The following is a 16,647-nucleotide window of genomic DNA, read 5'->3' on the forward strand; positions in this document are numbered from 1 at the left end:
TCTCTTTCTTTCGGATTTCTGTTCTTGCGTCTTAGATCTCGCTTCAAAATATATAATGCGCGTACAGAGACTCTACCATCATCCAAAATCCACAATGTGATTCTCCGATCCCTTACCTTTGATCACAGGTACGAACAATAACGTGTGAATTTCTACAATAATCAATCCGAGATTTTATAAACATATTCAAACATTCTCACGTTCTTGGACGGTAGTAACCATTTCTTGCAATATAATGCATATTGATTGATATATGAGTCTCATTCCTATTATTAAAGGATAATAATTTGTGTTTAATTTGATTTTCCACATGAGGATCGGAGTTGAATTTTCCTAGATCGTATCTAGCTAGAGATTGTTAATTTAACTTGGATTTTGTGTTGGAGAAGCGAATTAATTAACTGAGTGGTTGAGTGAGAACTGCAGGAAGAAGAGGATACGGAATAGAGAGAGATATCTTTACGGTATAGACAGAGCGAGTCACGTACGTAAAGAAGAATGTCGCAACTAGACGGAGTAATGCCGCCGACCACGTTGGTGAGGCGGGGTTCAAGGAGTGCCTCCACCACCTTCAACATGGAGGTTTTCGACAACGAAGTGGTGCCGTCCTCACTCGCCTCCATTTCTCCCATTCTCCGTGTCGCCAACGAGATCGAAGCCGAGCGTCCCAGGGTTGCCTATCTATGTACGTAACGGATCGATCTTGATAATAATAATAGTGATTTTGTGTTATTGAATTTTGAAATATGATGTGCAAATTAATGTTGCTGAGCGCGTAATGATGATTGGCAGGTAGGTTCTATGCCTTCGAGAAAGCGCACAGGCTGGATCAGACCTCCACCGGCCGTGGCGTTAGGCAGTTCAAGACGCTGCTGCTGCAGCGATTAGAGAGGGTAAGCCTGTAGTTTCATTTGTTTCGATTTTCTCAACTAACTCTGCATTATGTATTTCATGCGTGAATGAGGACTGCTGAAGCCTGAGTGTGAGTATATATACCGTGCGTGAAACAAACACAGCACATGATAATGCTCTAATCTCCCTTCATGCAAGAAGTTCATGCATGCTCAATATTAGATTAATGGACTTTAATGATTTTTGTGAATAATACGAAGAATGAAGTTTAAAATTGGTTCAATAAAGTAAAAATATATTATATTTTTAAATTATTTATTTAAATATTAATATTAGAATAATTATATATACATTTAATAAATTGAACATCTAATATATTTATTGTTCACATTATTTAATAATTTTATTGTTTATCTATACTTTTACTAGATTAAATTGTGTGTTGTTCTCTAGTTTCAGTAGCTTTGTTGCATTTTTATTGTTGTTTTAAGTTACTATTTCTCTAATATTACCGTATAAAAAAACTTTTACCTTTTTCTAATTGAAAAAAAAGTTTATTCTATTAGTGATTAATAATGGTCTACTGGTGATCTTCCTCTCGCCCAAATTTTCACGGCTGTGGTGATAAATTTTCAACTAAAATCTCGTAGATGAGAGGTTTTTGTAACGAGCAATGCTAGGGGCCAGCAATTTTTGTGATTGTTAGCCATCAACTAGCCATCAATGATGATTTGATGGTGTGAGATTGGTGTAAGATTTCATCCAATGGCTCACCTTTCTCTGCTGGTTAAATGCTGGCCAAAATTCAACAAAACTGCTGGCTCCCTAGACTTTTCCTTTTGCAATGCTAGGGGGCCAGCAATTTTTGTGATTGTTAGTCATCAACTAGCCATCAATGATGATTTGATGGTGTGAGATTGGTGTAAGATTCTCACCTTTGTAATTATTATTATTATTATTTAACTAATACGCGTTCAAAAATTTGATTATATTAGAATTATTAATTAATTTAAAAAATAAGTAACATTTAAAATTTTAATATATTTATTATATTTTTATTAAAATAAAATTCTTAATAAATTTATTAATATTATGTTTATTATATACTTTTACTTATATTATTATTATTATTATTATTATTATTATTATTATTATTATTATTATTATTATTATGTGTTGTCTCTAATCGGCGGTGGCCATGGTTTTATCGTGGCTATGGTGGTCGAATGACGTGACATGCAGAAAAAGATGACATTTTGATGTATGTAATTAAATTGACCGCAATTATGATTTGCGGTTAATTAGCTAAGTACGGTAAATTTCACATGCTACTATAACAGTGGACAAGGGCTAGTAGAGGAAATTGAATTTTGATTGAGGAAGAAATTGTTGGAGATAAATAAAAAATTAGAGAAATTAGAATTAGAGTTTGAGGAAGAAAAAATTGTCAAAGGTTGGAGATGACAAGCAATGGTAGATGAATCTAGGAAATCGTCGCAATGGACGGAGTCCGTTAACTCATAACTGAGGTTGATTCGTGAGTTTCGACGGCACCAGACGGTATTTACCGGCCGTCATTTATTGCCGGAGTAAGATCTGGAGAGAAGTCATAGACGCTATTTCCACCCCCTCCTTATTGGCATGGTTGAGACTTGAGAGAAAGTCGTATTTACTATATTAGTGGGACTATGTGTACCAACCATCATCAAACTACCTTCTCCTATTTATCTTATTAATTTGTCAATCCTCTAATCCACCCTCACAAGACTCACCATTCATAACGTAAGATTAAACTTGCCATTTTAAGTTGAGATCTCTATCCCACCATATTTTCCAATTACAACTTACAAGTTTAACACCTTTCTTTTAATTCGGAGAACACATAACATAATATGGCATTACTCAAACAACATATTCATGATAAAACTAACAATATTCTTAGTAGCTTCCACCGTTCAAAGCAACCGACTCATAAGTGCTTATTTTTATTTTTATTTTTTTATTTTTTGTTATGCCTCGGAGAATTCATTAGCACGGGGTTTTATTGTCCTAGCCCTATCAACTTGGACTAATATTAATTTTTATTAGATGGGAAAGTATGAGAAGCCAATGAAATATTTATACAATATGTACAATGGAGGTTTATGGAGTATTAGAGATATAATCATTAGTGTTATATTTTTTTATCAGCTGAAGTTTTTGGAATGAGTGGTATCATAACATGATATTAGAATATTAGATCTGAAAAGTCAAGAGTTCGATCCTTTGTGAACTTAAATAATATATCCCTAGTTTCATTTTCACTCTTCTGGATTTTATTATCCGGTTGACCGGTTCCACCTGAGCTCAGACCATGTACACATCGTTTTCGGCCTTCAATTTTCAACTATGCCCTGCGAGGCTGCGATAATGACGCCAAATTTACCGCACCTGAAAACAGCCTAATTAGTAATTACCCATAACTCCATAAGTGCTTCTGATTACTAACGTAGTACAACCATGTGGTCAGGTGTCGTCAGACCTGTCAGCACTTAGCCATGGTTAGCCACCATAAGTTTGACGACCCAGCCTATTATTATTATTATTATTATTATTATTATTATTATTATTATTATTATTATTATTATGATGGGTGCAAATGTTGCGCATTATATATTTATGACATCTTATTTTAAAAGAATAATTACATTAAAAATTAGTTATTAAAATTAATTATCGATATAATATATATTAAAATATAAAATATATATTAAAAATTAATTAAATAAATATATTTTTATATATAAATATATAATAACTAATTTAATAATTAATTTTTTTATGTGTAAATAATATTTTGTTAAAAATATATATGATGGTAAATGTTATTTATATGAAGTCTAACTAAACATATCCACCACTCTAATATTTTATTTGTAGATATTAGTAGGTATCGTGTATTTTTAATCTATTTTACAAAAAACACATTATATAATTTATGAAAAACGATCTTACCTCTTCGAAGAATTTGTTTCGTGATAGCGATGGGATTCAGGAATTCCATCGGGTTTTTTGGGAAAATTCTTTTGGAATAGGGGAGGTCTTCTTAAGGAGTTGAAGCAATCAATTACTCTATTCCATGAATTGAAAATGGGAAAGGAAAATATTTGTAACGAGCAGCATTTCTTTTTCCGCGGAGAAGAGCTGCCATTTTATTATTACTGTAACTTACATAATTTCTCCAACATTAGGACAATGCAACTAGTCTTCCCTCTCGAGTTAAGAAGACAGATGCAAGAGAAATCCAGGCTTTCTATCAGCAATACTATGAACATTATGTCAGAACCCTTGATCAGGCTGATCAGGCAGACAGGTACATACATATAAGCCTTAGGAGTTTTCGTAGTTCTTATAATGAAGTATTAATTGTGCCTCTCTAATTGTTGCTTGTGGCGGATTTTGTAAGTCGCGTCTGATATCATGTTAGCTTTTACCTCCCCCTCCATAGTAAATAATTACTTCCCCATTGCCACTGAAATTGAAATTGTTTTGCAGAGCCCAGCTCAGTAAAGCTTATCAGACTGCCGGGGTGCTTTTTGAAGTGCTTTGTGCTGTTAATAAGACTGAGAAGGTCGAAGAAGTAGCTCCTGAGGTTGGTCTAGGTTCATATCCTTCGAATTTTTATGGATTATATATTACTAATTTTACAAAATGTGTTATATGTCATCTACCTGTTATAATTAAAATCAAATATTTTTTTTTAAAATAAAAGAATTTTTATTTTCTCTTTATTCTTTTATCTCTCTTATTTCTTTATTCACTCTATCTCTTATATATCATTATCAATGACTAATTACAAATTTCACAATCAAAATATACAATATAACATTCTCTAATTACATTTAAATTAAATTAAAATATAAAAATTGAAATATAGCTATATTATATACTATATTTATATATTATTAACTAATTTAATAACTAAAATATTCACATGACACTATTTTCTTAAAATTTAAAAGAAATAATAGTATTTTACCCGAAATTATAAAAATATAATTAGATATTAGCATGAAAATAATTATATTGAGTGTTATAAAATTAATTTAAAATTAATTTTTTTTAAACAATTGAATTTTGATTTTAACTTTTAATCATAACATTAGTATTCTCTTTAAATTATATTTAATAAATATTTTAAAAAAGAAAAAAAATATATATTAAAAAGATAAATAGTAAAAGTTTAAAACTAAATAAAAAAACTAAAATAATGTGTATATAAGAATAATAATATTTTTTATTTGAATTATATTATTTTGTTAATTTTATTTTTTGTAGAATATAAAGATAGAAAAAATAAAAAATGAGAGAAGAGAGAGAGAGAAAGATAAAGATGAAGACTGAGAGAGGAAATTTATTAATGTTGAAAGAAAAAATTTTATTTTAATTATAATAAAAAAATATTTGATGATATATTTTTATTTGTCAAATTATTAATATAAAATATAAATTATAAATTATATATAGAGTAGGAAGAGTAGAGAGAAACAGAAAGAGAGATAGTCACCAAAAGAAAAAAAAAAGAAAGAGAGAGACAGATGAGAGAATTTAAGAAGAGAGTTTATTAATTTTAGAAAAAAATATTTTTTTCTCAATTTGAATAAGAGAATGTTATGTACACATTTGATTATTAAATTAGATAATAATATATAGAGTGAGAATGGCAGAGAGAAATAGAAAAAAAGAGGAAAGATGTAGATGAGAGAATTTAAAAAGAAAGTTTAATTTTAGGAGAATTATTTTCTCTCAAATTTAATAAGAGTATCATGTGACCCATTTTGTTATTAGATTAGATAATAATATATAATATAATATATAATATAGCTATATTTTAATTTTAATATTTTAATTTTAATTTTGATATAATTAAAAAATTTCACGTTGCACATTTTGATTGTCAAATTTTTAATTATTCATTGATAATGATATATAAAAGAGATAGAGTGGTTGAAGGAATGAGAGGAATAGATAAAAGAAGAGACAGTTAGAGGAAAACTCTTTAATTTTGGAGGAAAAGATTTGATTTCAATTATAATGAAAAAATAACATCTGACATATTTTGGTTGTAAAATTAGTAGGGATAAAGGAAGAACTCTTTAATTTTGGAGGGAAAGATTTGATTTTAATTGTAATGTGGGAGTGACATGTGACATATTTTAGTTGTAAAATTAGTAGAAAAGAGGACAAGACTCTTTAATTTTGGTAGAAAAAATTTGATTTCAATTACAATGAAAAAATAACATGTGGCATATTTTAGTTGTAAAATTATATATATATATATATATATATATATATATATATATATATATATATATATATATAATAGAATATATAATAGATTTTTTTTTCAAAATTAGTAAATTATCTTTTTACCTTCTCTTATTTATCTCTCTCTTTTTCTATTTCTCTTTATCTTTCTCACTCTATATATAATTTATAATTTATAATTTATATTAATAGTTTGAAAAATCAAAATGTGTCACCAAATATTTTTTCATTATAATTAAATAATTTTTTTAACTTTCAAAATTAATAAACTATGATCCTTTTCTCATTCTTCTTCTTTATCTTTCTCTCTCTTTTATTTTATTCTCTATTTTTCTCTACCTATCTGTTCTACAAAAAAAAAAAAAATTAACAACATAATATAATTTAAATAAAAATATTATTATATGCATATTTTTTATTTAGTTTTAATTTTATTATTTATCTTTTTAATCTATATTTTTATTTTAAATATTTATTATATATAATTTAGAAAAAATACTTATGATTAAAAATTAGAATTAATATTCAATTATTTAAAAAAAATTGAGTTAATTTTACAACTATCATTATAAATTTTTTATGTTAATATCTAATTATATATTTATATATAAAAAAATATTATTTTTAAATAATAAACATAAAAATTAATTATTTTTATTTGTACAATAAATTTAACATCTAATCAAATATAAAAATATACACGTTAAATTCTTTTAAATTTTAGATAACAAATATTAAAATTAATTATTAGTAAAAAATTAAACTCTTTCACATAAAAATAATAACTAAAAATTTTATTATTTAATTTTTTTATCTATACTGATGGAGACTTTTGTCTCTTATGACTTTTTTGTAAAAATAATTTAATGTCATAAATTTTTTGTGTCGTAATCTATAATGATAAGATTAATATAATTTTAAAAGATTTATATTTTTGTAATATTATTAGCGAAAAAAATATTAATTTTGTTCTAAAATGGGAATTTCATCCCTCTTTTTATCATTTCAATATTCAGATCCTGGAGCGTAAATTTTCTTTTGCAGATTATCGCGGCTGCCAGAGATGTCCAGGAAAAAAAGGAAATTTATACACCTTATAATATCCTTCCTCTGGATTCTGCTGGTGCTTCTCTACCCATTATGCAATTTGAAGAGGTATTGCTTCTGTTGGTAGTGAAGTTTCGTTGTTGATTATGACTGCACTGAGTTCTTGGACTTTCTTTCCTTATTAGATTAAAGCTGCTGTTTCTGCGCTATGGAACACACAAGGCTTGAACTGGCCTAGTTCTTTCGAGCAACAAAGACAGAGAACAGGAGACTTAGACATGCTTGATTGGCTTAAAGCCATGTTTGGTTTCCAGGCATGTATTTTGACCAACACACAATGCTAGAGGAGAATGATTTATGATTCATTACATTTTTTTGTATAATCTGCTTAAATTGTTATTGCATATGGTAAATTTGTGTGCAGAGGGACAACGTCAGGAATCAGAGAGAGCATCTGATTCTGCTTCTTGCTAATTCTCATATAAGGCTACACCCTAAACCTGAGCCTCTAAACATGGCACGTACCTGTCTTGTATTTGGCTTTGGCCTAATAGTTTTTATTCTGCTGTTTCTTTCTATTTTTATTTTTATTTGTATTTTATCTTATTTGAATGAATTGCAGCTCGATGATCGTGCTGTTGATGAAGTGATGAAAGAGCTTTTTAAGAATTATAAAAAATGGTGCAAATTCTTGGGACGAAAACATAGTTTACGGTGAGGCATAACAGTATATGCATGAGTGAACACTTATGCTTCTTTTAGCTCATCATAAAAAATTTAATGATCACTTTATCATATTCTCTCACATAGACTTCCTCAAGGTCAGCAAGAGGTGCAACAGAGGAAGTTGCTTTATATGGGCTTGTACCTTCTCATCTGGGGTGAGGCGTCCAATGTTCGCTTCATGCCTGAGTGCCTATGCTACATATTTCACAACGTGAGTGTACAAATTAATCTGCGCATGGTTCATTTTGTTTGTGCTTGAATCTCATGTAAATGTGCTATCACTGTTTTTCTACTGTAATCCTTGTTTTTAAGTAATGTTTTGCTCTGCTAATAATGGTCAATTCTAACTTCAGATGGCATATGAACTACACGGTCTAATGGCTGGAAATGTCAGCATTGTTACGGGTGAAAATATCAAGCCTTCTTATGGTGGTGATGAAGAGGCATTTCTACGCAAGGTTATAACTCCCCTCTACCGAGTAATAGACACGGTATGCTTTTCTTTGAGACATTGCAATAGTCAAGTATTTATATTGTCTAGGTACCTGTGTCCCTTAGTAGCCCAGTTAATTAATACAGGAAGCCAAGAGGAGCAAAAATGGAACGGCTCCTCACTCAGCATGGTGCAACTATGACGATCTAAATGAGTATTTCTGGTTTGTTTCCTTTGTATTTTATCTTTGAATCAGACTTTTTGGCCCGTTTTGTCAGCATGGTTTGAATTTATTTGATCTAAATTCAAAATCTATAGATGATTTAATATGTTTGATTAAATTATTATTTAATAATTATTAATTATTAACTTCTCATAAATTTATTTTATTTTATTTATTTATTTTATGCACTGTGTTGCAGGTCACCTGATTGCTTTTCTCTTGGATGGCCAATGCGTGATGATGGTGAATTTTTTAAATCGACAAATGATCGGGTATAAACTGACTATAAAGTATACATAGTCTACGAAGTTACTGGTCCGATTGTAAAATACTACTTATTTAATTCTCAACTTATAAAAATGTAATATTAGGGAAAAAAGGGTGTTCCAAGAAAATCTGGAAAAACAGGGAAATCAAATTTTGTTGAGACGCGATCATTCTGGCACCTCTTCCACAGTTTCGATAGACTTTGGACCTTTTTTATTCTGGGTTTACAGGTATTTTTCTTTTTTTTTTTTTCAATAGAAGCAATTAAGGAAACGCTTAAGCAAGTATTTTTCCATATTTATTATAACATATAAGAGAGGACCCAAACTAATATTATAGTGAACAATTGATGTATAAGCTTTTAAGTTTTAACTTTAATATAAAACTGTCATGTCATTTATTTTATAATAACATAAAAAATTATATCTTAGAATTACATTTATATTATTATAAAAAATAACATCTTTATAATTGATTGAGTATTAATGTTCTAATTTCACATGCTAAAATATTTAATTTAAAAAAAATTATAATATAAAAATTGTTTGTTTATATGAATTGTAGACAATTTTAATATTATATATTTTATTGAAAAAAATTATTTTTTAAATTTTTTTTATCTATTTATCTATCAATTTATTATAATGTGTAAAAAAAATCACATACTGACACAATAAATTCTCAACATATTAGATATATTCTAATATTGCTACATAAATATTTTTGTAAAATTATTATTTTATAATGTTTTTAGTAGTACATTATTTTTTATTCTTCTATGTAGTGTTTATTCTTACTTGTTAATATATTTTATTGTTTATTTCTATGTAAGTTATTTTATGCCTTTAATATTAATGTTATTTTTTAATAAATATAAATTAGTTAATAAAATTTAATTTATTTTCTCTTTTTATTCTCACCTCTATTTATGTTTACTATATAAATTAATATTCACTTCACACATCTTCTTTATTTTCTCTCCCATAATTTTATGCTTCTCACTTTTTATCCTCTATTCTTGTTAATATTTTGCACAATTGTTTAAAAAATTTGGTTGATGGCCACATTTTTTTTATTTTAGTTTGCCAAATAATTTATTTCCTATATGTTGGGTGATGAATTCTTAAAATACTATAATAATGTATGATGTTTTTATAATATTTTTAAATTTTTTTATTTTTAATCTAATTAAATATTGTCTTTGTTATTTATATATTATTTTTTAACAGTTTATATTTTTAATATTATTTAATTGTATTAATAATAATAAAAATGTATGATGTCATGATTTATGAAAAAATAAATATTATTTTTATTAAATTGAAATATTATATTCATACTTATATTATATATGATAATTTTATTCTTGTACTATAATATTTAAGTTTACTCTATATATATATATATATATATATATATATATATATATATATATATATATATATATATATATATATGTATGTATGTGTATTAAGTAATAAACTCTTTCAAACATTAAAATATATAATGTTCTTATAATTATTTAAATTTAATATTAATTTTTAAAATTTTGTTTATATATCCAAATTAATTCTTTTAATTTCGCTCAACGCGCGGATTTAAATGTGGTTAATTTGGTTGCACAATGCTTTGGGATTCTTATTACAGGTGATGTTCATTATTGCATGGGATGGGATTTCACTGATGGATATCTTTCAGAAAGATGTCTTATTTAATCTCTCTAGTATCTTCATCACAGCATCCATTCTGCGCTTACTTCAAAGTTTGACACATTTACTTAAGTGGCTCTTAATTTTTTTTACTGTCCTATTTTTCTTCTTCCGCATTGTCATAGAAATTTACTATTTCTTGTCTTCATTTGTTATTTTGATTTAGGTATCCTGGACCTGCTCCTGAACTTTCCAGGCTATCATCGGTGGAAATTCACTGATGTGCTAAGAAATATTCTTAAAGTCATTGTCAGTCTTTGTTGGACTATCATTCTTTCAGCCTTCTACGTGCATGCCATCAAGGGTTCCCCTCAAGCTCTCAAGCAGCTGCTTTCCTTTCTTGATAAAATAGAGGGCATTCCACCGTTGTATCTCTTTGCAGTTGCATTGTATATGCTTCCAAATCTACTAGCAGCTATACTCTTTCTTTTCCCAATGCTCAGGCGTTGGATTGAAAACTCAGACTGGCACATAGTCAGACTCTTCTTGTGGTGGTCTCAGGTACTCATGTTGTCTTATTCTCTAACGTATTGAACTATTTCTGTTCGTTGTTAGATAATATATGTTGAAAATTTTCGGTTTGTAAGAAACTTCTCATGTAGTACGGTTTCTTAACTGAATATTATTGACATGGAAAAGGCTGATCTCTTTCATACGAAGAACATCAAGCTAATAGAAATATAAAATAATACTATACATTTAAGTCTTTTTGTTAATTAAGTCTAATTAAATTAGTCTAACATAACAAAAATCAGTTATAACTAACATTAATGTAAGTCTTATTGTTTATCTTTGTACTTCGTTTATAAAAAGACTTGGATGTGTATGTTTTGAATACACAAATACGATGAGCCAGTGACGGTTAGTCATATAAAAAACATATATTTGGCATAATAGGCTGGTCAAAGTAATTCCTCCCCCTTTCTCGTTTTCTAAATGATTTGTTTTTCTCCCCTTGCAGCCAAGAATATATGTTGGAAGAGGAATGCACGAAAATCAATTTGCTCTCCTAAAGTAAGTTTCATGCAAACTATTGGATTGTCCCCTTGTTTATTGTCTGAAAATTATTGTTCCATCATTTATGTTCATTCTTGAATGCCAGGTACACTATTTTCTGGGTCCTACTATTGGCTTCCAAATTTTCGTTCAGCTATTTTGTCCAAGTAAAAACCCTATATGTTCAGTACTTGTTAATTAAAACTAAGCTTATGAAGTTATTGGGCCTCTTTTAAGATTTTAACTGCTTTGTCTATATTCAGATAAAACCTCTGATTGAGCCAACAAAGTTAATAATGGCCATTAAACATGTTGACTATGGTTGGCACGAGTTTTTCCCCGATGGTATTCTCCTCCTCCTGCTTGTTTTCTTCTTTTTTTTCCCCTTCATGATTACCTTGTATTGTAGCATGCTATTCATTTTGTTGATCTAATATTTGCTGGTCTATGCAGCTCGGCATAACTATAGCGCAGTCGTTGCACTCTGGGCTCCTGTACTCATGGTGCTAATGCTATATTTTCATGTTTATGTTCATATATTAATCTTTCCACTTGTTCAGATGAGTTATCAGAAATTTTATGTCGTTATTTGAATTTTCAATACAGGTTTATTTCATGGATGCACAAATTTGGTACGCAGTCTTCTCAACTTTGTACGGTGGTGTTATTGGAGCCTTTGATCGTCTAGGAGAGGTCGTAATCAATTTTGTCATATTACTAGCAATGTCTGAGGAGTATTTGCGATAAACTAATGCAGACTTGCGCATCTAACTAAAAATTGAACTTATTTAATCAAGATGAAAAATGATTAGGATCCTTTGGGATACATAGTACTGGATCATCATCTGCTTATGTTTTTATGAACTTCTGAAGTATCCAATCTATAAAGAAACTTGGACCTTAATTTTCAGTTATGGACCAAAATCTAGGAGAGGCCGCTATCAATTTTATCCTTTCTTTAGCTTGCTATTTCTGAACAGGATTTGTGATACATAATCTTTTCTGCTTTCTACATTTTTGCAACACACACTCACATACTAACAATCAAACATACGTAATCAATTTGAGAAATTTAAAGGAGCAATTTGGAGACATATGATGCTGGATAATCATTTACAACAGTTTTATGAATTCCAAGTCTCCAACTTGTTGATAAACTTGGACTATCCTTTTCATTTAAGGGTGAACTTGAGATGGGAAAACTTTTTATGGAATAATCAGTTCACAGTAATGCTTTGATATTCAGTTAATGTTGTTATCCATTTGGTTATACAGATACACACTATGAGCATGCTGAGATCACGGTTCCAGTCATTGCCCGGTGCATTCAACACATACTTGGTTCCTTCCCAAAAGAAGCAAGGAAAGAAATTCTCTTTCTCAAAGAAATTTGATGAGGTCTACCTCATTTTCATTGCTTAGTACATTAAAAATAAATCTCGTTATTCTCTTCACTTCAATTTCCATGCTTGTATAGATTTCTGCTAGCAGAAGAAGTGAAGCTGCCAAATTTGCGCAATTATGGAATGAAATTATTTGCAGTTTTCGTGAGGAAGATCTCATTAGTGATAGGCAAGGCCTCAAAGAAAATGTCTTTAGTTGCTCTTACCTGGTTTCTATTACTTTCTCCTTGATCCTTATTTTCTATGCTCATCACTTATTACTAAGTGCTTGCAAAATCCAGGGAAATGGATCTTTTGCTGGTTCCTTACTCTTCAGATTCTCGTCTGAAAACAATTCAGTGGCCACCGTTTTTGCTTGCAAGCAAGGTCTGTATAACTGGATTTTAATATTTATGTTTGACCAGCTCGTGATTGACTGTAGCCTTTACAGATTCCTGTAGCTCTGGATATGGCAACTCAATTTCGAGGAAAGGACTCTGATCTTTGGAAGCGCATAAGTGCAGATCAATACATGAAGTGTGCTGTGATCGAATGTTATCAATCTCTTAAACATGTTCTTCGTGATTTGGTTGTCGGTGAAAATGAAAAGAGGTACCATTAAGGGTTCTTTTTTCTTTTCCTTTTTTTTTCCTTGTTGTTTTTATTTAGTAGCACATGTGATTGAAGATGCCTTATGAAATTTCATTAAAATTGAATCATTATCAGCACTTATGAATTTATTGTGCTGGAACAGGATAATTTCTATCATCACTAAAGAAGTTAAGAACAACATATCAAAGAATACACTTACTACCAATTTCCGAATGAGCTTTTTACCTTCCCTTTTTAAAAAGTTTGTGGAGCTTGTGGAAATCTTGGTGAGACATTTAGAATATGCATCTCTAATCTCTACTCTTTCTTATATAAAGCCTTTAGGCAACAATAACTGTATTTCATCACATTTTTTAACTTATTGAGAGAGACACATACTCAAGTCATTATTGGGGTCAATGTAAACCTTAATTTTCAATTTTTTTTCTCTCGCATCTCAGTTATTGGGAACTATTTTTTCTCAAATTAAGTTTTTTATTTAAGAGATAATAAAATTGTAAATCTCTAGGCATGAAGTTCCTACCAATTTGCTAATATAATATAATTCTGTAGCTTGTATTCTTGAATGGTGTCTTGACTTAGTATTTGGAAACTTGTGTCATGCTTTCTTGTCACAGAAAGATGCGGATCCATCCAAGCGAAATACAGTAGTAGTGTTGCTGCAAGACATCTTAGAAGTGGTTACTGATATGATGGTCAACGAAATCAGGTTGGTTTCACTTAAGTGAATTGAATTTCAAATATGTTAGTTATAAATTAATATGATAACAATGTTGAAACCGTACGAGTGTTGCTTGTCTTTTTGCAATAAAAATTAACATTGTTGGCTAGTAAAATAAAAGAAAGAAACGGTGCAAGTAGCCACCGAATTGAAAAAGAAAAAATTGGCACTAGAGCTGTATTGTAGCTGTGCTACAGTGCCCATTTTTTTTTCTATAAACAGAACCCTTCATACAGCATTGTTCCTCGTTCGAAACAGAAGCAATTCATAATTTCTATGAAATAATTCTCTTGTAGTGAGTGTAATATTAGAAAAGCTGTGTGATATAAAATTAGAGTGTTGAGGAATAAACACTAGATTTTAGGTAAAATTTTTAATATTCATTAGTCATTATAAATTATAGTAAAAGAGTGTTTTACTGTTATCACACTATTATAATTACTATTGAATATAGTGGATATTTTTTGGAGTTTGGTTGGTAAATTTTTTCGATAATTTTGGAGTTTTTACGTTAAATTGAGGGTGTTATTCTGTTGCTGACATAGTATACATATTGCAGTGTTCATTGTACGGGTACTGTTCACTATATAGTACTATTTACCTATATAGTTATCATTCACCTGTACGAAATTACAACGTTTACAATTTTACTTGTTGTATTTACTGGTGATATTCTACATCAGTTTTGGTGCGCTTCCACTCACCCTCATAGGGTTTAGTACGCTAGGAGTGTACCTGATTCCAATTATTCCCAACAAGTGATATTTGGTTTTAGGGTAAACATCAATCTGAATATGCTCTGTAATTGCAGTATTGTCTGATCTTTCACATAAGAAAAGAGTTGTTCTTTGTTATTAGAAAAATATTCTTGATTTCAAATCCAAGATGTCGGTACCAAAATTTGCAATGAAGAAACTTGACGGTTCAAATGATTTAGCTTGTGGAAGTTGAAGGCGGAGTCTCTACTAGACCATTATGGTATAGTAGATGCACTGCAAGCTGATGTAAATTGCCAGCGACATTTTCTTAAAAAGAAAAGAAAGAGGCAATGGCCAAAGCAAGGAGTACTATATGACTAAGTCTTGTAGACAATGCTTTGCGAGAGGATATGAAAGAAATAACTGTTTATTCTTTATGAAGACTTCAGAGAATAAATAGTCTATAAAGACCTTATCCAATAAGTTATATCAATAGGATCGATTGTACACCTTCAAGTATGCAGGAAACAAGGCAAACTCAGAACATATAGATGACTTCAATAGAATGATATCCAATGTTGGAGAATCTAGACTAATAGGAGAAGATGTTGATCAAGCCATAATCCTGTTGACGTCACTACCTTTCTCGTACGATAATTTTCATGATACCATGTTATAAGGTAGATATGAAATTACAGTACAAAATCAAAGATGCACCGATGACAAAAGAATATTAGATATTAGTGTCTGGATCCACTATTGAATCACCAGCAGATGAATTGTTCGTGACAAAAGGACGTAATAAAGAAAGAGGATCTACAAGCTTGAGTAAGAAAAGATCAAAGTCCAAGAAGCACAAGTCTGTGAAGTGCTTTCATTGCTAACAATTGGGACACATTAGAAGAAATTGCCCACAAAGGATGGAGAAATCAAAAGTTCTGCCAATATAATAATTGAAAGTTCTGATGACAATGATACTAGTTCTACTCTAATTGTATTTACTGATAACTACAGAGATGAGTGGATCATGGATTTTGGCGCATCCTTCCATATGACACCTAAGAAAGATCTTTTCACTTCCTACAAAAATAGAGAAGGAAAGGTTAGGTTGAGAGATAACAAACTATTCCAGTTATAGGTGAAGGAAAGGTATGAATCACATTAGATGATTGTACTAGTATATTGATTAATTCATGGCACCTACCAGAACTAGGTAAATATCTGACTTCCTTGAGTGCCCTTGTCAAAAAGGATTACAAATTCATTGGTGAAGGCAATTTCTTGAAAGTATTAAAAGGCTCAATGGTGCTAATGAAAGGAAAGCTTCATGGTAGGATCTATTTATTGTAGAAGACCATAGGTAGCGGAAATGCTGTTGTTTTATCCTCGAAGAAAGGTGATAACGATGCTACACGACTATGGCATATGAGACTTGTCACATGAGTGAGAAAAGAATATCCATACTTACTAGTAAAGGCATGCTGAAATGCCTGAAGATTTGTAAACTTGGTTTCTGTTAAAACTGTGTCTTTGGAAATCAAAACGAGTCAAGTTCAACTCCTATAAACATAATAGCAAGGGGATATTGGAATATGTCCACTCAGACGTTTGGGTTCCTCCCCTTGTCAACTCGCTAGGTGAAGCTCGTTATTTTCTCGCATTGATCGATGATTA

General features: G+C 29.9%; 1 protein-coding gene across 1 annotated transcript in view; it reads left to right on the forward strand.

Moving 5' to 3' along the window:
* Nucleotides 1-498: 498 nt before the first annotated feature.
* The window catches only part of LOC112780692 (callose synthase 5), a 30,881-nt gene continuing 14,732 nt past the window's right edge, over nt 499-16,647 (forward strand). Inside the window, exons 1-26 of the mRNA XM_025824522.3 lie at nt 499-685; nt 793-893; nt 4,083-4,204; nt 4,387-4,483; nt 7,204-7,314; nt 7,392-7,520; nt 7,631-7,723; nt 7,829-7,920; nt 8,017-8,143; nt 8,286-8,423; nt 8,512-8,588; nt 8,788-8,860; nt 8,960-9,085; nt 10,503-10,617; nt 10,731-11,065; nt 11,526-11,578; nt 11,667-11,727; nt 11,824-11,905; nt 12,014-12,063; nt 12,167-12,253; nt 12,836-12,958; nt 13,038-13,132; nt 13,245-13,329; nt 13,394-13,554; nt 13,697-13,820; nt 14,172-14,263. Of these exons, the coding sequence (XP_025680307.2) occupies nt 499-685; nt 793-893; nt 4,083-4,204; nt 4,387-4,483; nt 7,204-7,314; nt 7,392-7,520; nt 7,631-7,723; nt 7,829-7,920; nt 8,017-8,143; nt 8,286-8,423; nt 8,512-8,588; nt 8,788-8,860; nt 8,960-9,085; nt 10,503-10,617; nt 10,731-11,065; nt 11,526-11,578; nt 11,667-11,727; nt 11,824-11,905; nt 12,014-12,063; nt 12,167-12,253; nt 12,836-12,958; nt 13,038-13,132; nt 13,245-13,329; nt 13,394-13,554; nt 13,697-13,820; nt 14,172-14,263 (2,936 nt within the window). The remainder of the gene's footprint in view (nt 686-792; nt 894-4,082; nt 4,205-4,386; nt 4,484-7,203; nt 7,315-7,391; nt 7,521-7,630; nt 7,724-7,828; nt 7,921-8,016; nt 8,144-8,285; nt 8,424-8,511; nt 8,589-8,787; nt 8,861-8,959; nt 9,086-10,502; nt 10,618-10,730; nt 11,066-11,525; nt 11,579-11,666; nt 11,728-11,823; nt 11,906-12,013; nt 12,064-12,166; nt 12,254-12,835; nt 12,959-13,037; nt 13,133-13,244; nt 13,330-13,393; nt 13,555-13,696; nt 13,821-14,171; nt 14,264-16,647) is intronic.

Source organism: Arachis hypogaea, chromosome 3 (genome assembly GCF_003086295.3).
Source record: "Arachis hypogaea cultivar Tifrunner chromosome 3, arahy.Tifrunner.gnm2.J5K5, whole genome shotgun sequence".
NCBI lineage: Eukaryota > Viridiplantae > Streptophyta > Magnoliopsida > Fabales > Fabaceae > Arachis > Arachis hypogaea.